This window comes from Pteropus alecto, unplaced genomic scaffold, assembly GCF_000325575.1.
Source record: "Pteropus alecto unplaced genomic scaffold, ASM32557v1 scaffold131, whole genome shotgun sequence".
Taxonomy (NCBI): domain Eukaryota; kingdom Metazoa; phylum Chordata; class Mammalia; order Chiroptera; family Pteropodidae; genus Pteropus; species Pteropus alecto.
Window position 1 is genome coordinate 25,826,805 of NW_006434709.1, and position 25,616 is coordinate 25,852,420.

The window sequence follows — 25,616 nt, forward strand, 5'->3', positions numbered from 1 at the left end:
TAAATACAAGTCAAAATGTTTTAGAAGAAAACTCTGGATGTTCATACTTAAAGCTGGAACAGTTCTGATAAAATAGCGGCACTCGTTGGCACGGCTTGGGCTTACCTCTTTGGTAATGCAAGGAAGCAACACTGCCAAATTACAGAACTTCGTGGCATTATCTACCTGTTCAAGATCTCTATAACACTGGAAATGGAAAATAAACAACATTAAAGGCAATCACATGTTTATGTAATGGATTCAAAGTGATCTTTAGCAGCAGTCTTTATTACCTTGGCCAGGAACATGTAATTGGACTTAGAAAAACCAGGGTGTAGTTCTTCAACCTGATTTTAAGAGAAAACAGAAAAGAGAATTAATAGGGTGATCCTAAAATAACAACACCAACAACCAGTGGAAAGGATGTATGTCAATAACTCAAATATTAACCACATTGCCCTAAGAATTTAGGTTGGTTGTGTCACTTCTGAGTCATTTTATCAGTTCAAGCATCCTTTGGGTAGAAAGATAGTTTTTGAGCTTATCTACTAAAATGAAATTATTATTATGGTCATAAAGCTTACAAAATAATAAGAATCTTTAAGGTTTTGGGATTCCTTTGTATAACTATCTCCTCACGTCCCCCTCATTATCCTTCCTCTCCTTTTCTTTCAAGAACAAACACAACTGGTGATATACTCCCCCTGGAAAAGGACTATACATTTCATAATCTATTTAGAAAATAAGAGGACAGCATGACTGGTATCCCAAGGCAAGCATCTTCTGGCATTAATGTTTGATTTTGATTTCTTATGATTTCAACACATTCCCTGAATTGAATAATATCTGAAGTCCATCACCTCAAGTACTTTTAAAGATGAATCCTTGAAACAACTAGTCTAAGTAGCAGCCCTACTTGCTGAGTTTAGTAAGTGGGAATTATGAAAGTACTTCATTCCTCTTCTACTTCTATTCCCATTCCTTTCCTTTATCTCTGGTAAATAAGGCTTCTTTCAGGTGTACAGTATTGCTACTAGAGCGCTTTTCTTAGAACCTGTCAGCAGTTTTGCATCAGAGCCAGCTCCTGCTGTTGTAAAGTCCTATGTAAGTAAGCTCCCAACCTGACCCCATCCCCAACCCAGAGGGATACAGAGCCCAAGAGAAGAAGGATGTTTTTAAAAAATTACAAAAGATGCTTGTTTTACAAGATACAAGCAATCCAGACATCGCCAAATTTAAAAAGTAAAAGCTTCTCTGTTCTAATTTTATCTTTCATTTCAATCTTATTCCCCAGGGGTAATGATTACTGAAAGTTTGACATCAAACTATCCCACCAGACCTTTTACCAAGCATAGGCAAACCAAATGAACAAACAAAAGATAAGTGGTTTTTGGGGGAAAAAAAATTAAAATGAGACCATTTTATACATATTGGTCCCAAACTTTTTCCCCACAACGTATCACAAACACATTTTCTAGTTATCATACACATATCTACCTCATTCCTAAGAGCTATATTTTATACTATGCATATACCATAACTAAATTAAGCATTTCCCATTAGATATTTAGACTTATTCTTATTTTTCACTATTACATAATGGTCAATGAACATATTTGCTCCCATGTGCTGTGTACATGTGTAATTATGTCTGTAGGAGAGATTCCTAGAAGGTGAATTGCTAAGTCAAAAGATATACACATTTTAAAGATGGATACTAATTGAGGAGAATTCAACACCTAGCACTCCCAAGGAGTGCTCCAATACCTTAAGCGAACATATCTCTTGCAAAGGACATTTATTCTCTAAAGAATCCCAAAGGAAGGGTCCTCAGAGTAGGAGGACAAAAATCTCTTGGGCTGGGGAGCCAGACTGGGTGTAGCTCTTTAAGACTGAGCAGATAAACAGTGTGTGGATCTGGCCTAGAACCTGCTAGTGAGACAGCAAGGTCACCAACAGATTGAAGGAAGTTATCAAGTTCAGTCCCAGCCAGAGCCTTGAACATCCCATAGAACCATCCATGATTCTGATGGATTCCAGTTCTCCTGTCTTCTCCAATTATTTCCATTTCAACTCTGTGCATTTACTAAGTGTATTTCTTGAGCCATTCTAGTAAGAAGGACCTAGATTGAACTTTGTTTAATTGTAACTTCTTCCATGTCCAGTAGTTTCCTCAAACTGTCCAATTTCTATCTGGATAACTTTCCCCCAAATATGTAAATAAGCAGCTTCTTATTTCTTTAGTATTGGCATTTTAATTCTGTATATATACCTTAACACTATGTTTAATTAACCAGAATGATTATAAATCAGAACATCTCTTTTCTCTCTCATGGTTGAAAGAAAATGAAGCCCAAAGGAACACAGGCCTTAGCTGAATAACAAGGAAGGAATTGTATTACTCAGTAGCATGTTCCAATTAAGGGGCAGTTTCTAGCTAGGCTCTTAGAACGCTCTTTATCATAACAGCTGGCAAAAAATAGTGTACTTGTTTACTTGGTCTTGGCTGTCCTAGTTCCCTGGAGGCAAGGGCTGTGTTGTTCATTTCTGTGTTCCCTACATTTGATTCTGTTTTATATTAGGCATGTGCTTAATAAACACTGTTGAATAAATTAGCTTTGTTTTAAAACATCTCATAACCTCAAGCAGCAGCCCTCCATCACGTCAGGACACTGAAGAAAACCCTGCAGCTGTTGAACCCACTGAAGGAGATGCAGGGATCATATGATTGCAAACAGTGAGTGAGATCAGGGCAGCCTGCCTTCAACTTTGCCATACATGTCACCTAGTATACACACCCATCCACATGTTCACAGAAGCTTTATTCATAATAGCTTTGAACTGGAAATAACTAAAACATCCATCAACAGGTAAATGTATAAGCATATTGTGACATGTCCATATAATAGAATATTACCCAGCAATAGAAAAGAACTACTCATACACTCAATAAAATGAATGAGTCTCAAAACATTATGCTGAGCAAAAGCAGCCAGAAATACACAAAAGTACGAGTGTTATGATTCCACTTATATAAAATTTTACAACAGGCAAAGCTAATCTATTGTGACAGAAAGCAGATCAGTGGATGCTGTCAAAGGTTCCTTTGACAGTCAACAGGCAAAGATAACTCTCTAGGGTGACAGAAATGTTCTATATTTTGAAATGGTGGTGGTTACATGAGTATATAAATTTTTCGAACTTCCCCGAACTGCACACTTAAAATGGGGCCGTTTTATTGTATATAAATTCTAACTTAATACATTCAGAAACTTTGAATTAATTAGTCTGACTCGTGGCCTGGGCTAGCATTTTTAAAAACTCTCCAGATGATTCTAACGTATAACCAAGATTGATAACCACTGCTTAGTAATCATGCCAGAATTCTGGATGAGGTGGGAGGCACGCTATTGTTAGAAAGCAACAAGAGTGGATTCACAGATGACTCCTGGTCTAACACCACCTCCCTAGATGTTCTGAGGTTTTGGAGAACAAGAGCTCTCCTGTTATAAGAGAGAATAATAGTGGCTAACATCAACGTTTAGTGAGGGCACTTAATGTGCTAGACCCTGAGCCAAGAAAATTACATGTTTTATTTTATGCAATCTTCATAAAAACTATACAGAGTAGGTATTGTTATGCCTACTTTATAGAGGAAAAATTTAAAATGAGAAAAAGAAACATGCCTAGGTCATACATACAGGAAAAAGACCAAACTTGATGGCTCTGGGGACGCATTCTTGGCCTTTGTGAATGCTCTTTGGAGCGACATAGTAGGCAGCGAGAGTCCTTTGTCTGGGTTCCAAGAACATGACCTCCTGTTGGGGCCAGGTGGGTGCAGACACTCCTAGGGTGTGGGATCCAAGGTCTGTGCTGTTTCCTTTCCCTCCCCTCCACCTCCCAGATTTCCTAGTTCTTCCATAGCCTTAGCCCTCTTAGCACTCCAGGCTCCTCATTATCCTCAGTTGTTACAGTGGATATGGGAAGAAGCATTTCCAATACCTTCTCACTCTCTAGACAAACACTGTGGAACACATTTTCAGTAAGAATCTGAGGTCTCCAAGACGGTTTGCCAAGGTGTTTACATTTTAATGAAATTAAAAATTCTGTGGGCTTTTATTGAGCACTCTTTAAGCAATTCACTTGTATTAACTTTTTTAATCTTTACGATGACACTACGAATCAGGTACTCTTATCTCCATGTTATTGATTAAACTGAGAGAGAGAGAGGTTAAGTAACTTGCCCAATGATAATTAGCTGCTAAGTAGCAGAACTGGGATTTAGCCAGGTGGTCTGGATGCAGAGTTTGCAACCTTTGCCTCTGCATTCTTTTGCCTCTTACCACTTTTGATTTTACTTGTGTAATATTTTAGGTATATTAGCACCTTAAGAACTTCTGTGCAGTGTCCTGAAGACCTGCCCACCCCGCCCCCGCAATTAAAACTTTTTTACTATGAAGAAATGAATTTCAAGTTTAAATGCATTTTTTGCTAATTAACTTAGCACCTTTTATAAATCATTTAGCTTAAATATACCATGATCTACATTCTTATAAAATTTGAAATGGGAGAACTAATTCTCAGTGGTAGAAAAAAAGTGAAGAAATGGGGATGATACAGCCTTAGACTTCATTCATATCTTCGATTTGCCTTTGTGTGACACTGGAAAAAAATTAAGTTCCTAAAGTCTTGGTTCCCTCTTTATAAAACAAAAAAATAGTAAATAAAAAATAAATATATGGCTCTTGTACTTTTATTCTCTTCACTCTTTTCCACTGGGCTTGTGCTTGATCTCAGAACACTTATTTTTTCATAAAGCATTCTAGTCATTGTTTACAGATGGAAAGTGGGATAAAACCTATTTGCCATCTTCGACTATATGAACTCTAAATTTCCTCTCAGTTCTACAGAACTGATCCCTAAATTACAACAACAAAAAAATCAGTGTGTACAGTATGTTGGACAATACAGTTCAGAGCCTAATTTTGTCTATATTGTTAGAAATTTGAAATCGTAGGTGGCAGGGGTAGGGGGAGATATCTTAGTATTTCTAAGATTCTATAATTGGTTCCAGAGAAAGGTGAAGGGAGTAACCCAATAGGAAGTTGTTTATGTGGAGTATTTTACATATTTACATGTGTACACACACACATATTACTGTTGAGAGTTTCATCAGCTTATATATTTTATCAATTATACATTTTAAGACACAATGAAAATGTGGTTTGGTCTGGTGCTCCAAGAATGTTTCATAGAACTGTCTGCATGCAACTTATGGAATGGCTTTTAAAATAATTCTCCTTTTTTGGTATCTTTTAGTTATTTAAGATGAAACTGTTTTTATGTTAGGCTAATTAGGAGCATTTGAGACCAAGTCTAATAATCAGAGCATGACCTGGAGAGTTGCTCTTGGATTTGGTAGTACCAGGTGCCATGCCTGGGACCCAGGGCATACCTAGCTGCTCTAAGAAGTAGTTTAGATTTAAACATAACTTTCATTATGAGAGACTTAAAACAGAACGTGCCAAAACCAAGATTCAAACTATTAGAGATCTACACATGGAGAAGAGAAAGATTTCCTTGACAAGTAGTAGTACTGATGTGGTGAGCAGCCCGTTTGACACTAAAATAATGGATAGGCAAAATATACCTTAAGGAAATGTTTCAAAGCTTCTTGTATAGTTGAGGATGGTATTTTTCCAAATAGAGTAGCAGACATTTTTTTCTCAATCCAGCTCAGTTTCGAGACCTGCAAATATAGAGCAACATCACTCTAGAAAGTTGTTCACCTTTTGAATAAATAATCTCTCCCCAAATAGATATGTGTATGTATATATGTTTACCCATATAATATATAAAAATATAAATACATAGCCATTAATAATATAAATGAGAGATATCACCTTTATGTATTTTATCTTCCTTTTCCATAATTCTAACAAACTATAATCTATGAAAATACTAATTGATAAATACTCATGATAAGATTTGTGTTCAGTCAGACAAAAAGAGGTGTGGGTGAGAAATAATGCTGATCTTGCTTGTTCATTTGATTCATGACTCTGCGATGACTGCAAGTATTTCTTTGCACGAGAGTGTAGTAGCTATAAGACCCTGACTTTGCTCTCGTCCTGCCTACTCCATGCTGCCAACCTTACCCAGAGCCCAGCATCTCAGGAATGTAAATAGAATGAGTATCCTCAATGCAGAGGGAATGTAGAGTGAGGGCCCAATATACGTATTTACAATCCAGGAGAATTTTTTTAAACTAATAACTGCCAAAATTAAATTTTATATTACCATTTTTTGCTTTGTTTTAATTTTTTTTCATTTTTGCCAAATATGAATATTAGGTGTTTATCGCAAAAGAGTAAAAGGATTCAGAAATGAATACTTAAAAGGGTACTGATGAATTCTTCAACCCCATCAAGTGGGTTCCTTCCCAATCTCATCTTCTAGGTTTCCAGGTAGCTTATTAGAAAAATGATACCATGTTGTTTATTTCCTTCTATGACTTATTATTATTTATTTTTTTACTGAACATTATAGTTTTAAGATTTTACCCAGGCTGATAAGTGTAACTGAAGTTCAATCATTTAAATGGCTATGAAATATTCTATCACTTAAATATGCATCAATGATTTTTCATTCAAGCTTGTGTCAATGGACTTTTGAGTCTTTTTCCATTTTTTTGCTCTTAGGAACAAGGCTGCTTCAGGCATTCTTGTACATGCCTTTTGAGGCAAATTTGCAAGAGTTTCTCTAGGGTAGGCACCAGTGTGGGTCTTATGGTAGGCAAGTAGTCAAATTTAAAAGATAATAGCCAATTGTTTCTAAGGTAGTTTTGTCAATTTATGCTCCCATGACAATGTAAGAATTCCTGTTGCTCCATATCCTTGCAAAATCTCATATTGATATTTTTAAATTTTGTCTAACGAGTAGAAAGACAATGCATCTACTTGTAGTTTTAATGATCATTTGTATTATTTCTAACTTCAAGATTTATGTTTTTAAAGTTCTCATTTCATTTCATTATGATCAGAAAACCTATACGATATTGATTCTCTGAAATTTATTAAGACTTGCTTCATGATCTTATATATGGTCAATGTTGTAAACATTCTATATATGGTTGAAAAATGTGTATCTTCTATTGGTTAGGTATATATTTTTACATATGTTTATTAGATCAAAGTTAGTAAATGTGAGGCTCCAATTTTTAAGAACTAATATTCTGTCTTCTCATTCTATCGATTACCAAAAGAGGTACATAAAAACTTACCACTATGTGGTGTTCTTACTTACCTTCCATGTCTTTTTATTTCTCCTTCATATTTTCCATTCTATGTTCTCTGTGCTGCATTCCAAATAACTTTTTCATATTTATCTTAAAAGTTTACTAATTTTCTCTTTAGTGGTACTTATATACTACTAAATTATATCATTGAGTTCTCTTTTTAATGTCAAATAATACATACTTTTTATATCAAAACTGTTTCATCTTTTTCTTTATTTTTTCTTTAATTTTATTTATATTTAAAAAAATTTTTTTTTTTAGGCGAGGCAAACCTTGGTTGACCTCACAGATTTCAAGGACCCTGTCAGCTCACAATCTTTTAATTTTTATTTTTTATGCCTACAGCACTTGGTCTTCCTAGGTGATCTCCCATCCAAGTGCTAACCAGGCCCGACCCTGCTTAGCTTCCAAGATCAGATGGGATTGGGACATCTTTTTCAAATCTACCTGGTCTTTTTGTAGTTCCATGCTCCTCAACCATTTTTGCCCATTATGTGTACAAAACATATTATCTAGACAGCTGTTTAATATTCTGTATTCCATGTTCCTAAAATCTGAAGTCCTTCTAAACCTATTTCCCCTTTTTTTTTTCTGTTGATTTGTCATTCCTGATGGCTTATCTCTTATATATTCTATTCTTTTTGACAGTGAGCTCATCATAGTTGGGCTACTCAGAGAGAGTTTTATAAGGCCTGTGTGAAGGTACATTCCCCCAGGGAGAATTAGCATTAGCTTCTGCCATTTGTCTATGGCATAAAGATCAGGTTCCATTTTCAATTAAAATCTCCTTCCTAGGTTTTCAAAGCCTGAGCAAATAATGTACATTCAAGTTCCAGACTCACATGAGATTGGGTCAATGGTTTTTAAACCTTACAGGAGTCTCCTCCCTTCATGAAAACTCAGAGTCTTAATATTTAAAAGCGGCATAATCAAAACTGCGTACAGAGCTATTATAAAGATTATTTGCGATAAGAAATGTAAAGCATAAAATGCACACCTGATATATAGCAGGTGTTCAATAAAAGTAAGCTTCCCTCTTCACCCCTAGATCTTCTTCAAGCCTCAATTAAAAAGCTTCCTCTTTGGCTTACCCTCATTTTCTCATTCAAAAAGAGCATTCATCCTCATGGTAATTTTTCATGCATCTCTTAAGATATATTTTTACCTTCTGTTAATTTTCTGTGAACTAATGTCATTTAAGACACTGAGTCTTGGACTTACCAGCTGCCTTTATTTATTTCCATATGTCTCATGTCCCTTTCGAAATTAAGTTTCTTAAAGACAAGGAGATTGTTTTATTTATCTTATAGCTAGTGATCACATAATTTATGCTTAATATACTCTGATGAATGAAAAAAGTCCTCCCACGAAGCAGAGTAGTGTACTAATACAGGGCACATGTGTGTAGGTGGTTGATGACCCCTTGAGACAGCACAAAAGAAGACAGTGTGGCTGCTTCAAGGGAAATAGAAAGGCAGTAAAGGAAAAAAAATACATACATATATAAAATAATATTCTATGTATAACATTAATTATAAGATATGTAAATTATAAATTCATAAAGTATGTATTGATTTTATTTCCCTAGCACAGATACTAGGTAAAACAATAAAAGAATGAATAAGTCACTGAAAATGTATCATACAATCATAGTATATTCAAATAAGATTTATAGATAAAAGCACTCAACTTACAGTATAACAGTATCTTCCCTTGAGGTAATACAAATAGGGTTCTTCAGGTAAAAATTGGATTGCTTTATCTAGATGTTCCTGAAAGAAAATCCCAAAGAAATATCATCTCCCAAGGTTTTAAGTAGTGTTGAATGAATTATGCCTAGTAAATTCAAAGGAGCTTTACAATGTTTCATCCCCTTCCTCAATCCCTATCATTAATACAATTAAGCTTTAGCAATGGTTCAATTATCAAAAATGATTGCTCAGAACTAGGAGCAGAACTGTGACTACAGTTAAATAATGCAACAGATAATTTAAAGCCAAATGTTGCTATAAAAATAGAAAACATCCAGTCACATTATTGTCTGCCTATGACTTGCCCAGCTAACATTTGATTCAGAGGCAAGCTTACAAATATCAAATCACTAGGGTACAATAAAGGAAATAGCAGAACCAGGTGGTAGAGGAATCTACTCCCTTGACACTGTCAAACGGTTATAGGGAGTTGGGAAACAAAGAACTCTTTGCCCATCATCATAATTATTGACCTTGAGGGGCTATTTATTGAGCTATTATAACTAGAGGCACATTATAAATTATGAGTATTTGCATTACTTATTTTATTCATATATCATGGTAAATTTAAGCCCTAGGTTGGATTCTATTCCTCCCACCAAATCAATATGCAGAAAATGTTAACTAATTAGTCCCAGGCGTGTTTCTAATGTTAGTGAGCTCATGACCAATAGGCTAATTCTCTATCTTTGAAAAAAAAAATACTCATCTACTATGTGACTTCTTTCAGGATCTAGAAAAATGATAATCATTAACCACCCAAATAATTTGATTCCTTTTGGCAAAGTACTATTTGAAGACTGTCAATTCATTTAGATAAAAAGATATATGCCTAGAGATTAATTTGTTGAATAATTTTAATATCCCTGTTAATAGAACATATAGCCACATTAAAACATTTTTAATATCAAGAAATACCTTGAAGCGATATCCATAGTTGATTTTGTTTTGTAAGCCCTCAAACTCAGCTACATAGCCACACAAAACTGCGTACCTGAAAAGGATAAACAGTGAATATAGTGTGAACTTTTAATCGAATATCGTCAAATATGATATTAAAAAAATCTCTGAAGCATTCATTAATATTTAATGAAAATATTGATTAAATGTGAGGGCCCTAAAGATACTAAACACTTGACATTAACATGAGGCCAGTTTCCTCATCTATAATTGGAATACTAACACTATCTATCATATGTGTATGCTGTGAGGGTAAATATCTAAAATCCGTAGTTGCTTAGACTAGTGTCTACCATATAGTGAGTTTCAAAAAATGTTAGCTGTCATTATTACCATCGTCAACATCAAAGTCACAAAGAGGCTCTCAGAAAAAGTATAATTACATAAGTATTAAATTGAAAAATGTATCAATAAATCCTTGTTCCTCCTAAATAAAAATTTCATGGCCTCCTTAAATGTCATTTGAAAATAAAAATAAATATCATGACTAAAACCAAATAAAGTCAAGGTAATTTTAAAATATGCTTTTTCAAAGAATTCTCATGTCCTTCAACCCTTCCTTAGAAACACCGCATTACCAGAATAGAACATCTCATGAATTATTATGACTTCTTCTCCATTGAGAACGTAAAATTTACATAAATAATTATTAGACTATAAATTGGGTGTGACATTTGTTCAGCAATTTTCTTACTTTAAAAATTGAGGACATATTACTTTTCACATTCAGAGTGTTTCTGTTTGTGCAAAAGTCTTTGGACTATTTTAGAGTGTTTCTCTTAGGCAAAATAGTCATTTACCTAAGTATTTCAAGAGTAAGTGTTAATTTTTATTTGCATGGTCATCGCTGAAATGAAAAAGGTAACTTTGGGTGTATTTATCTCTATTGTTTCTGTGGATAAGCATAACTTTCAAGTACAAATATGAAGTGAATAATTTTCTTATTTTGGAACAATAAGACCAGTCCTGGACACAAAAGACCACACCACTTATGCACAACCAATAAATGGCCACTTTTCAGTTATGAATTTTTTGACTTCTTAAAATTTCAGTTTCTACATAATCAATGGAATCTACAACAATAGAAGCCAGAATGATGACTAAATCAACCTACTAAAAGTAATCCAATTATGGAACTAGATGAGGAGATATTACTACTCAGAAATTATAAAATCAGATTGCATTTCACATACATCTCTACACCTGTCAGAGACTGAGCATTTGAGAAAAGATTATTGGAAAAAAAGATTCTCAAGCTCTCTTGAGAAAACTGGTATTATCATCTCCAGCCTAGCCTCACGTTGTTCTTTTGAAACGTCCCCTTTCTGTCATTCTGTTCTATTGTTCCTCCCAAAGAGTTCCAGATTGGGGAGCAAAATCCACACAGCTATATCCCCAAACTCTCCCTTTTTGTTATGGGCAGTATAACTTATTCAGACTTAAAACGTTAGTCCACTTACAAAAAAATAAACTTTAATTTTAAAATACCTTGAGATTTATAGGAAAGTTGCAAAGATAGTTCAGAGTTCCCATATACCCACATCCAGTTTACTGTTTACCTCTTACATTACTAGTGTACATTTATCACAATTGTACTAAGAGTGCCATATAATAGACACATACTTTTCACAATGAATCAATATTAATACACTATTATTAACTATACTCCACACTTCATTCAAAGGTCCATTGTTTGTCCCTAATGTCCTAAAATTTTGATACTTTCTCTCCATTTCTTCTTCCACATTTATCCCTATTAATTCAATACCTTGTTTGGTATTTCTTTCAATATGTGAAAATCTTTTGAATTACTACTGTCACCTGTCATACATCCAATTCCTCCTAATTTTGTGTTATTTATAACTTTATAAGCATACCTTTTATATCTTCGCCCAGTGACAAAATTTCTGAACACACTAGTGTCTATGATAGAGGACTGGAACTCTAGAATCACCTGCAGATTGACAACGATATTGTCGAAAGTTATTCTATTGAATAACTGAGGCTCAAACCCTTCTGTCAGCACGGGTAGCCCAGAAGCTTGACCATGTCTTGTCTGTCTTGTCTACAAAAATGTTAGGAGTGAACTTGCCCTAATGCCTTGCTTAAATCCAAATGTACTAGCTCGGTTTCCATACTCCATTTACCAGTAAAGAAATAATAATAAAAACAGATCATGTCACATTTTTAGAAAAATCTATTTTGGGTCTACTTGAACTTCTTCACCTAGAGGTTCACAGAACAACCCAACTATCAAAGCTGGAATCAATCTTCTATTTTCTGAATATCAGAACTATTTATGCATATCTCTAGGCTTTTATAGTGCTCTCTCAGCATTTTCTCCAAGCTATTCTGAGTAAAGAAAAAAAGAAAAAACATGATTTATGAATACCATTATATGAAATATGTACGTTTTCCCTTATAAATGATCTATTGCTAGACTCATATGTTTTTTGTAATCTTTTTTGAAGTTTGCTTCTTTAAAGTCTAAAATATTATTTATCTTCTCACATATCAAACAATCAAAGTTCACGTGACCATTTTTTTCCCAAAGGATCATCGCTTCTTTTCTGGCAATCAATTCCACCTGATTGTCTGTGTGTGTTGCTGTTTTTTATACAGTTCCTCTTTAAAAATGTAATTTAAAATTTTATTTCCTAAACACTCAGGTTAATAGGAACTCTGAGAAAAGTTAATACACAATGTGGTATATTACCTCCATCTAGAGGTCATTCTAACTATGCGTTTTGACAAAAATTCTGTATTTTCTTTGCTTTCATATTGAATATATCTTTAATAATGGACAAAAATTCCTGTTTCAACAACTACTAAAACAACTCCATTAGTTTCCCTGCAGCACTTTTGATTCGGCACGAATGCTAGTTATACTGTGAGAAAACTGAAGAATAATGTAACACGAAATATTGAGTATATTGAGTATATAAGATTGTAAGATCTGCTTTTATTTATTTTTTATTTATTATGTGAACCTTGGTTACTAATCAACACATTATACCAGACACACACACGTGCACACACGCACTGCCTTGCTTACTGTTATTTATAAAATGAAAACAAGTTGTTCTGTGAATCACATGCTATAAGGCATGTGGATGTAATTTCTGAACAGTAGAGCACAATAAATATTTAAGACATTATTTATAATTAAGGTCAGGCCTATTTGGCTAATAATTTGCAAATCCATTGGTGATTTTACTTTCTTGATTCCAGAAGTATCTTAAGCTGGTAAAACAAAAACAGCAGAATTTTATAGAAAGCTTATGTAGCCTTAAAGTTACAAAGCAATTTCATTTTGGGAAAGATGAAGATAAAAAGCAAATCTTTAAAATAATATTTGTTTTTAATTATTCGCCCAATGGTAATCTTTTATGATAATTATTCTTGAAGATTGCATCTTTTATTTCAAACCGAAGGCTTATAAACAATCACATAACTCTGTAAACCAGTGGTCCCCAACCTTTTTGGCACCAAGGACTCAGGGACGGGTGCTCCTAAGAGAATCTATCTAATGCCTGATGATCTGAGGTGGAGCTGAGGTGGTGATGCTAGTGCTGGGGAGCGGCTGCAAATACAGATGATGCTTTGCTTGCTCGCCTGCCGCTCACTTCCTGCTGTGCGGCCCAGTTCCTAATAGGCCACGGACTGGTAGTGGTCTGTGGCCTGGGGTTTGGGGACCCCTGGTAAACCAGGGGTCTGAGAACTTTTGCTGCAGGGCCAGCTAGCAAACATTTTAGGCTCTGGGGTCAGAGAATCTCTGTTGCAACTACTCGACTTCATCGCTATGCACAAATGCAGGGGCAAGGCTCTGCTCCAATAAAACTTTACTTACAAAAGCAAGCAGTTGGATTTGGTCTGTAGGCCATAGTTTATCATTTATGGTGAATGAATGAGAAAATGTCTTAACATACTGACAAAGATTCCAGCAGAATACGACCTTTTCACTATATTTTATTACAATTAACTATGGAATCAGTTGGCCTAAATTTTACCCCTTACTTCTCAAGTTTTAATTTCTGTTTTTTCATATATTCTAAGAGTTAAGATAAAGTTGACATTTGAACTTGGTAATTTTTATCAACTCATTAGATTTTAATATATAAATTTTTTAAATTAAAGCTGATACCAAATAAGAAATCATGTGAAACACAATTGGATCATTACAGTGTATGTGTTGGGAAGATTTAACCTTGGAGTTAAATTCCACGATTATATAAGTGGCAATTATTCACAACAAAAAGTGAAAAAGATGAACATAGGAGAAATTGCCAGATTAGTGGCGAAGAGACTAGGCAACCCACTAAGGAAGTGGTAAGTACAATCTGTCTTCACAGGATGGATTTCACAGGATGAAGCCCTCAGATTGAACATTTTCCTCTACAAAAATTTTGAAGCTCATCTTGATAAATGTCATCGATTTGAGAAGTAACATCAAATGTACATTTTAAAGGTGATTCTGCATGGGTGCAGAGGCAGTATGGAGAAGAAAGAGGACAGCAGAGGAAGAGGAAGAAAGGTTTAGAGTTAAGAGTAGGACCTGGGTATTGCTTCTGCATCCAAATCTGGCTAACCAGCTCCCACACACCCCAGTATCAAAGGAGATGAAGAGAGTGTGGCTTGATTCATATAAATTCACTATGTTACTACTACAAGTGGAAAAACAGAAATACCTCAATGCATATATATGTTAATTTATTAATATCAGCATTATGCAAATTAGATGAAGAAGGTAAAGTTGTCCATAGAAATAATAGCCAAGATCCTTATGTACTGGGGAAATTATCTTTAAGATATGTCCAGAATGTTAACTGCAAAATTACCTTTCCCCTAGTTTTGGCAGAGGCACCAAGGGCACAGAACAATGTTTTAGCTATTAGGCACTCCAATTCTTAAACAAGAAACTCTACGATCCATGCATGATGTGGTAAGAAAATGATTCACAGATTCTGCTGGGGTTAGCTCTTTACCCATCTCCAGGCTACAAAGGAACAGGCAAAGAATGCACTGTGGGAGAAAGAGACCTGGAGTGAGGATTTCTATGGACAGAATTAGGGTACTATGGATTCCATCTCCCACTTTCTTATGAGAGAGGAGTAGGCTTGCATCTCATCTTAAGCCAAGTAAGTGCTGATTCAAAAGACCTCTTCTTAATTTGGCATGTGTCCTTGGGAGTTTCTGGGACAAAAAAAAATGTTACCTGACTTCTGCCCAGGAAAGTTTTAAGACGAGAGTTTGTGGGTGGAGCTCCCCCTGCTGGTAGTAGAGTGAAATAAAGGGTCTGCGATGGGAAAATGGTTTGCACCTCAGAGTTGGTGGGGCAAAAATGAATTTCCGGTGGGACAAATGTGGACTTACAGATATATTTGCAAGCAATGCCTCAGATAAGGGCCTAATATCTAAAATACACAAAGAACTCATACAACTCAATAACAACAACAACAAAACAAATGATCCAATCAAAAAATGGGCAGAGGACCTGAACAGACATTTCTCCCTAGAAGGCATACAAATGGCCAATATATGAAAAGATGCTCAACATCGCTAGCTCTTAGGGAAATGCAAATCAAAACCCAATGAGATACCATCTCACACCTGTTAGAATAGCTATAATTAATAGGACAAGTAATGACAAATGCTGGAGAGGATGTGGAGAAAAAGGAACCTTCATACACTGCTGGTGGGACTGCAAATTGGTATAGCCATTATGGAAAGTGGTATGGAGGTTCCTCAAAAAACTAAGAATTGACCTACCATATGATCCAGCAATCCCTCTACTGAGTATTTACCCCAAAGACTTGAAAACTCATATTCGAAAAGATATTTGCACACCGATGTTCATAGCAGCATTATTCACAGTGGCCAGGACATGGAAGCAACTGAAGCATCCTATGATAGATGATTGGCTAAAGAAGGTGTGGTATATATACACAATGGAATATTACTCGACCATAAGAAGAGATGAGATACTGCCATTTGCGACAACATGGATGGACCTCATGCTAAGTGAAATAAGCCAGACGGAAAAAATTGAAAATCACATGATATCACTTATATGTGGGATATAAACCTAAAAGCAACAAATGAACAAGACAAACAAACAGAGACTCATGGACGTGGACGATGGACTAGTGGTTACCAGAAGGTAGGGGGTCGGAAGGGAGGGAAGAGGTAGACTGGGTAAAGGGGGTCAAATATGTGGTGACAGAAGGAAATCTAACTATGGGAGGTGAACACACAGTGTAAACATATATATGTCTTACTGTTAAGTGTATAGCTGAAACTTAAATGATTTCATTAACGAATGTCACCATAAAAAATAAATTAATTAATTTAAAAAAATAACAGATTTGGGAAAAAAAAAAAAAGGGAGCCATTTTGAGAGAGATTTTGCCTAAGAGTGCCCCAGAAGACTAAAATAATGTCCAAGAGGGGTGGATTTCTGGAAAACTAGGTCTGAGAGAAGGCTCATAAATTAATTTATTACTGTATCTCCCTAGCACATAAATTACCTGTGCTGCTAGAAAGGAAAAAACAAAACTAAAACAATTGCAAAAATACAACTAGGAGTAAAAGGAAACATTAATTAAAAACAATACATCTCTTCTTATTTGTGTTTTAAAATTCTACACATACAAAGAATTCAAAACAAAATATACTCAAGAATAAATTTTTTTGTCCCAAGGATATTTATTTGCCTGTACCCACCGACCTGATTAAATTTCCTTTGTTTGAGCTTTCTTATATTATAAATGGCTTTTCTTTGACCTGTGGAATTTTTAGACTTTGACTCATTTGGTGTAAAAAATGGCTGATGAGCTTTTATTCTTCGAAGCATTCTTTCTACATTTCAGTTATAAACATGACATCATTCTCGTGTTTGTTGTCAAACAAAATGTTTACTAAATTAGTTTTAATTAAAATTTATCATGTTCAGAGCCATTGGACTTGGTACATTCACTTATGAAATCTTCAAAGAAAGTTTACCTTAAATATATTTAAAATATACATACTGAAAAATATATGAGAAAAAACAGAATAAGAACAGTTACTATATTATCTACTATATTTTTCAGTGAATGTGACAGAGATTAAATGTGTCAGTAATATTTTAAAAATCCATTGTAATCGATAGAGGCATATTAGAATTTTTAAAGACTGCATAAACTCTATGAACTTACCACAGATGACAGCGTCCATTCATGGGTGCTCTAGTAATAGCTTTTTCACCTAATGTCTTCCCTGAAAGATAAATGTACTTACACTTAGTACCTTCATGTGAGTTGGTGGGTGGCAGATTATTGAATTAAATCAGTGGTTCCCAAACTATGGTCTCAAGACCAAAAGCATCACCTGGAAACTTATTAGAAAGCAAATTTTTGGCCATATAGGAGACTGACTTGATCACAAACTCTGGGACAGAGCAATCTGCTTTCACCAGCCTCAAGTGATTCTGATGTATGCTCAAGTTTGAGACTCACTGGACTAAGTGATTTAACCAAGTGCAAGAAAAGTCATTCGATCATTATTTTAAAACGTTAATAATAGAACTTGTTTTGTAATTAACTCAGCCAACATTTGCTGAGTGCCTTCTAAGTGCCATACTATGCGAGCCTTGGAATAAAAAGTCAAATGAGACACAGTTCTTGACTTCCAAAGGTTTACAGCTCAGGAGGCAGCAGGTATATAAACAAATTACATGCAAAAAATAAAAGCAGGGTAAAGAAGAGCGCACAGCAGAGAACAGAATAACTCTATCTAAAGGGGGGTGGGAAGGCTGCCCAGAGAGATTCTCGCCTCATAATTCACAATAATGAACAGGTTCAATACATAAATAATTCTCTCAAATCATTTTACTTAGTTTAGAATAACTTTTAATAATGCAATAATTACTTTGGATAGAGGTTTGTCTATAGGCTTGAAAAATCAAAATGCTTGCAACAAAACTGAACTACAATCTGAAAATCCCAAAAAGTGGCTGTTTTATTTTATACCATCTCCTTTCCTCCCCTTGTGCCCCATTTTCCCGCCGCTTGGAAAGGCTATCTAATGATCTGCAAAATGAGTCGTTGAGATAATCTTTATAAAAAAGAGTCTTTTATTCTAAAACCATTCCCTATTGTTAATTTGTTAAAGTGGTATTTTATAGTTCTATCCATTAAGAGAACTACCCTGTGTAGAAATCTACATAAATTGAAAAAAAAAAAAAAGGATTTTAACAACCTAACATTAAAAAACGTAATTACAAGGAGTTTAGAAACATTTCTTTCTTGGAAATAAAAACGACAGGTACCTGGACTAGAAGGAGATCTGAAGTATCATTACCTTTTTGCTATCTCTTCCTCATGCTATTTTAGAGAAAGAAAGCTTTGAAAAGAGAGGACTTGGGAATAAGAAAAGAATTAAAGAAGTTCTGGTATCAAATTACTACCCTGAAACACAGAGATAGCAGTTAAGGGGCTTTTTGAAGAAAGAATTTTGCTATTCAGTAAGAGTCAAGGTGACATAAATATATATAAATGATGTGACATTTGGCTGTTTTTGTTTTGTTGTTATTATTATAAAAAAATTCAAAAATAGGCCCCGAAGTATAGAGGACAGTATAATAAACAACCATGGATACATCACTAAGCTAAAACAGTTATCGACTCAAGGCTAATCTTGTTTTATAAAGATAAATTTTGAAACTTCAAAAGCTGAAATGTGAGTTTTTCAGTTGCCTATTCTAATATGCTCAAATATTTTTAAAGAATACATTTATTCTTTAATCCTAAAAAAACCTTTCTGTCCTTAGACTATGTGTATTTTTCAGTACCAGGATATATTGAAATAGATTAAACATATTGGTTTCAGCTAAGAAAATTTAGCTTTAATTAAAAATTAGTAGTTTATTATAGATAATAGTCACTTGATGATAATCAATCTTTATAAAATACTTACCAATATTAGCATAATGTTTCTTTTCTTGTGTATTTGTAGATAGCTCACACATGTCTCCATAAGCACGAACAAATCTCCAAATAAATTCGATTTCATCTCTAAACTGAAAAGATAGAACTTCACATTAGATTAACTCAGTAACTTGACCAGACTATTAAATATTTTGTACTGCAACTTTAAAAAAATTAGGCAGGTAAACTGGCATTTATAAATGACTGAATCTATTCTCGTATGTATAATATTTTAAATTAAAATATTCATGGCTAAAAAATGTGATTTAATATAAAGTTACGTTTGGATCTTAAAAATAATAAATATTATCCAGACACTAGCTCCATGGCTACGTAGAAGTGAAAACTGATAGTCCCCAGAATCTATACATTCTCCCTGAGTTGTAGTATCCTCTTTTTATTCTCTTTCCAGTTATCTGCTATCAATATGATGCTTCAATGAGCATTTCAGATAACATCTGGCAAGTCATTACGGATCACATATACTCAAAAGAGCAGTCACGTTTTTTACCTGTATTATCTAAATATAATCCTAAAGATTTAAAAATTTTGACAATGTGTTTAGAGTTGCTAAATCCTCAAAGGGTAGACTTGTTCATGGGGAAGAAAGAGATTTATTGCTTCTTGGGATATTGCAAACTTTTTTTTTGTGTGTGGTGGTGGTGGTAGTGGTGGGAGAGATGGGTTTTCCCAATTCAGCCTAACATTAAACATTGAAATATGACCAGTGGTAGAAATAGGTTAAAATACTGATGGCTGTTATATTAATACTAAGTTAGAAAACTTAAAATGTAGCCCCCCCTCAGAGAAGCAGTGTATCTTGTTCTTTATCTGTTATAAAATATTTATTAAATATATCAAATTAATAAAGATCAAAGTAAATCTGTATAGTCATATATTTGGTTCTCATTTTTATGATTTGAGAGCCTGATGAACTCAATTTACTTTTTTAGTCACATTATAAAAAATTTTGCATCAATCAATTAGCTTGTATAAACTGTGAAACATTTGTTGTGGTTACAATATGAATGGGAAAGTATATTAAATCAAAAATTAAAACTATTCAAATATGTTATTATCAGATATCACTTACCTTTTCTTTGTGGTCACAAAGTAGTTCAAAACTCTCCATCTTGCTAGACTCGTTCAAACGTAAATTATCTGCCTTCAGCAGAAGGACATCTAAATTTAATTCCTCTACATGTGTGTTAAGTGCTTGAGGGACTGGAAAACTCTGTTCTTCTGTATCAGTATTAGCTGTAATATACCTAAAATTGCAGAAATAATCATCAACTTCTTTGAAAGTATACTATAGTAGCCAGAGTGACCTTTTTAAAATGCCAGTCAAATCACAACTCCCTTATGCTTGAAACCCTGCAGTGGTACCCCCTGCACTCAGAGAAAAAGCTCAAGTTCTCACAACAGAGGTTTGTTTCCCAATCGCATCACCTCTCTGACCTCAGCTCCTACCACTCTTATTCAGCTCTACACTGGCCGCCTAGCTGTTCCTTAAACGTGCCAGTCCCACTCCTATCTCAGGACCTTTGCTTGCTTTTCCCTCAGAAGGGGACATAACTCACATCCTCACCTCCTTCAAGTTTCAGTTCCAATGTCATCTCAGCGTGGCCCATCCAGACTATTCTATTTAAAACAGCAACCTCCATACTACAACCTACCTACATTCAATCTCCCTTACCATTGTTGACATATTTTTCCTGTAATATCATGTACTGATATACTATATAATTTACTAATCTACTACATGTGTTATTTTTGTCAGTATCACCCCCTCCACTAGATTGAATGCTTCCTGCAATATATTAACTGATGTATTAAGTGTTTAGAACAGCACTTTACACATAGTGGATGTGCACTGAATATTGTTTAATGAATGATACAGAGTTATAGGAATTCAGCAGGCCCTCAAACACACACATGTACACACACATTTATAGTTCAAATGATGCTCTAACTCAGCTTAAAAATTCATGCTACTTTCCACATTTCCTTTTGGCGTCATACAATGCAAACAAATTGTTTTCATTTATTCAGACCCTGTCCTGTTCTAAAAAGATTTTAAGGAGGCACATAAAGATATATAACATATAAGGGAACAAATTACAAGTAGTGAGAAAAGATAAAAACAAGGCCCAATGAAAGTGAGGTCAATAAAAAAAAACATATACTTTATATATCTATATCTTTGCTTCAAGGGACACAAATGTGGTTTTAGATCATATAGTCACAGTCTCCAGCAGACACTAAGAAAGACACAAACAAAATAAGTTCTTGAGAGATGTGCAACCATTTCTAATACTGAGACTCAAATTTATTTCAAAGTCTTTATAAAGAAGACACTATATGAAATGATATTCAAATTCTTCAACATTATTAATGGAAACTTCATTCTTTCAGTTTCCCAAATCAAAAAAACTTAGAATTATCCTTGACTCTTCTTTTTCTCTCTTAAGCAATATCCAATCTGTTAGAAATTCCTGTTAGTTCTATCTTCAAAAGAGATCCAGAATCTAGCCACTTTTCACCACCTCTACTCACTACTGCCCTGGTCTAAACCATCATCATGTCACCTGGATTACTGTAATGGTTTCCTATCACATCTCCCTGCTTTAGTCCTTGACCCTTATAGTTTATTCTCAACACAGTAGCCAGAATGGTTCTTTAAAAACCATGAATCAGATCATGTCACCCTTTGTTCAAAACCCTCCAATATATGTCCAAATCAGAATGAAAATATAAGTCCTTACAGTGGTTGGCAAGGCCTTACATTATTTATAACTAACTAAATGAGTAAAAGTGACACTTACTTACTTAGGCCAAAATCAGGGTTTGCATGAGCTAACTCTTATATCTTTGTGCACCAGAGATATAAGAAAATGATAATCAAAAGAAAGTAACTAAATTAACATCAGACATAATCTTTTTTAGAGCAAAAAGCATTAAATTTAAAGATGGATAGGAAACAACACCTAATGGTTCAATCTGTAAGGAAGAAAGAGTAGTTTTAGATTTCTATGTACTAAAAACACAAGCTTCAAATATATAAAAAACACAAATTAAAAGATATATAAAGAGTAATTAAATGCACTAATCAGAATAAAGGATTTTTAACATAACGTTCTAAGTAATTGATAAAGTATATAAAAATAGTAAGGATACAATTTAAACACCTAAATTAACATGCTCAAATCCAACCAACATATAGAACTAGACATCAAACATCTGGAGAACACTTTCTTCTCTAAAACATCTGGAATATTTATAAAAACAGGCATGCACACAAGGCTATGAAGCAAGCCACAAAAGTTAACAATCTATTATGTAGACTATGTTCTTTGTTTACAATGCAACTAAATTAGAAATCACCACTAAAAAATAGGGGAGAAAACCCCAACATCCGAAGATAATTTAAAAATACACTTCTAACTATATGCTTACCAGAATGGCTAAAATGACAAAAGACAAACATACCAAGTGTTGGTGAGGATGTGGAGAAAATGGAGCTCTCATACATGACTGATGAGAGTGTAAACTGGTACAACCGCTTTGGAAATATTTTTGGCAATATATCCTAAAGTTGGCATATGCATACTCTATGAATCTAGCAATTTCACTCCTAAGCATATAACTAAAAGATATGTGTATATATGCTTATGCTATCATAATTTTCCATAACTGGAAACTACCAAATGCCTATTAGGAATGGCTGAGATGTTGTGGTATATTTACACAATGGAAGAATACTTAGTAATGAGAATGAACGATTTACAATTGCACACAACAAAATGGATGAATATCACAAGATAATGTTGATTGAGAGAAGCTGGACACAAAAGAGTACTAGTGTATTATTTCATTTGTATGAAAAAGAAAAATAAGTTTAATTAATTTATGCATTTACAAATCAAGATGGGTTATCCTGTTGGGGCTGATGGCAGAGAGTGCCTAGAAGAGAGCATGTTGGAAATATTTGAGGTACTGATAATATTCTGTCTTGATATCTGGGTGTTGGCTTCACAACTGTATTTAGTTTGTGACAATTCATTCATTTGTATACTTGTTATTTAGTATAGAAAAAAATAGTGTATATAGGGTTTGGTGCTATCCAAGGTTTCAGGCATACTCTGAGGGTCTTGAAACATGTCCCCTGTGGATAAGGGGGGACTACTATACTTACAAATCATATATATGATAAGGGGTTTGTATATAAAATGTATAAAGAACTCATACAACTCAATAAAAAAAAACAAATAATTCAATTTAAAAATAAGAAAAGGACTTGAATAAATATTTCTGCAAAAGATAACAAATGGCCAATGAACACACAAAAAGATCCTCAATATCATTAATCATTAGGGAAATGCAAATCAAAACTCACAATAAAATATCACTTCACACATTCTAGGATGTCTCGAATAAAAGAAACAAGTGATAAGGAAACAAGTGACAATGAAAAATTGGAACCCTTCTACACTACTGGTAGGATTGTTAAATAGTGCATCAAGTTTGGAAAGCAATTTGGCAGTTGCTCAAAATGTTAAAGCAGAGTTACCATGTGACTCAGCAATTACACTCCTAAGTACCTATCTAAGAGACCTGAAAACATACGCTTACATAAAAACCTGCACAGGAATGTTCATTAAAACATCATTCATAACAGCCAAAAAATGAAAACAACCCAAATGCCTATCAATAGATGAGTAGATAAACAAAATGGGTAAACAATGGAATATTATTTGGTAATATAAAGGAATGAGCGCTGTTGCATGACACAACATGAACAAACATTATGCTAAGTGAAAGGTCATATATTGTATGGTTCCATTTTATAAAATGTATAGGATAGGGAAAGCCATGGAAACAAAGTAGAGAAATGGTTGATGGGGCCTAGGGGTGAGGGTAGATAAAGAATGAGTGGGTACACAGTATAGGCTTTCTTTATGAGGTGATGAAAGTGTTTGGAAATTAGACAGTGATGATGGCTGTACAGCTCTGTGAATAAACTAAAACCCACCAAACTGTATACTTTAAAAGGGTGAATTTTATGCTATATGTATTATATCTCAATAAAGACATTATTTTTATAAGAAAAAAGAACAAAAACTTGAATACCACTATAGCCATTAAATAAATTAAATTAGAATTTATATATGTATTCTGCGGCAAAAAACGAGAGAGAGTGAGAGAGAGAAAACAGAGTTTTATGGTGAATTCTATCAAATATCCAAAGAGTTAGATTTACTCAAATTCTTCTAAGGAATTAAAAAAGAGAGAACACCTCTCAGCTCATTTTATGAAACTAGTAAAATTGATACCTAAAACAAACAAAAATAGTATAAAATTTGAAAATCATAGGCCAATTTCATACATAAATATAGATGGAAAAATTTTCAAAAATATCAACCAAAAAAACTGCAATGAACATGAAAGAAAGCATCTTAACCAAACTGAGTTTGTTCTGAGTACTAAAAGCACAGTTTAACATTAGAAAATTTCTCTGGTACAACAGATAAAATTTTAAAATCTATATGATCATTTTAGTGTTTACCAAAAAATTTTTTTAAAAATAAATTCAATGCCATTTCAGGACAAAAGAAATATCAAACCTATAAACAAGGAAGAGAAAGGAACTTCTGACCAGAAGTTTTTATATACTAAAAACTATAATATACTTTAAACTTAATGATGAAATATTAGCAGCTTTCTTCTTAAAATCAGGAATAGAGAAGGATGTACAATATTGCTGCTTCTATTCAACATTGTACTGCAGATCCTCTTAGCATAACATTAAAAGAAACACAAATAAAAATTATAAAAATTGGGAAAGAAGAAACAGAACTGTTACCATTTGAATATTATTCAACAGAATAACAAACCCAACAGAAATTACAGATAAATAAAACTTACATCTATAATGAATTTTTGAAAATTGATTATATCCTTGTATCTATAAAACAAGTTAGAAAATGTAATTTTATAAAATATAACATTTATAATAATAGCAGAAAAAATATGCGGTACCAAGGAAAAATGCTATAACAGTTTTTTAAAATGACTTTTCTATACAAAATGTCATCGGAAGACATTAAAGAATACCTAAATAAATGGAAAAAGATATCACATCCATAGACAGGAAAACGTAACATTAAAATGATTTCATATGGCCCCAAATTAACCTATACTTTTAATGCTATTCCAATCAAAACCACAATGGTGTTTTCCTATAAAATTTAACCTGACTAAAATTAATATGAAAGGGCAACTGCAAGAAGAGCCAAGAGAATTTTAAAGAACAGATATCAGAATTATAGTATAAAAGAGCTATAGTAAGTCAATGTGGTAATATCATAACAATACACAAACTGGCCAACAAAACAAAAGAGAACATCTAGGCTAGTCTCTTTCCAACATTAAGAAACACTCAAGTGTAGGAAAATATTTTTCTTACTTTGGACAGGGATCTTCTACTAATAACTGACCATTTATCAAAAACTATGAGAAAGTTCTGAAAGCAAAATTTAAAAATAGGGCATATCTAAATATGCCTGGGGAAATTGTATCAACTTTGGGTTAGAGTTTAGATTTATACTGGGAGGGAAAAAGGCATTTCATAGATTATCTGATGAACACAGATATTTCCCCACA

At 33.9% G+C, this 25,616-nt stretch overlaps 1 protein-coding gene across 3 annotated transcripts in view; it reads right to left on the bottom strand.

Moving 5' to 3' along the window:
• Window positions 1–25,616, bottom strand: part of RMDN2 (regulator of microtubule dynamics 2) — a 59,212-nt gene that overhangs the window by 4,346 nt on the left and 29,250 nt on the right. For all 3 annotated transcript variants that reach the window (XM_015587484.2, XM_025045173.1, XM_006909668.3), the window contains 8 exons: window positions 20,047–20,221; window positions 18,943–19,045; window positions 17,184–17,244; window positions 9,946–10,021; window positions 8,971–9,048; window positions 5,630–5,728; window positions 273–326; window positions 106–186 (listed from right to left, as the gene is read on the bottom strand). In XM_015587484.2, the coding sequence (XP_015442970.1) occupies window positions 106–186; window positions 273–326; window positions 5,630–5,728; window positions 8,971–9,048; window positions 9,946–10,021; window positions 17,184–17,244; window positions 18,943–19,045; window positions 20,047–20,221 (727 nt within the window). The remainder of the gene's footprint in view (window positions 1–105; window positions 187–272; window positions 327–5,629; window positions 5,729–8,970; window positions 9,049–9,945; window positions 10,022–17,183; window positions 17,245–18,942; window positions 19,046–20,046; window positions 20,222–25,616) is intronic.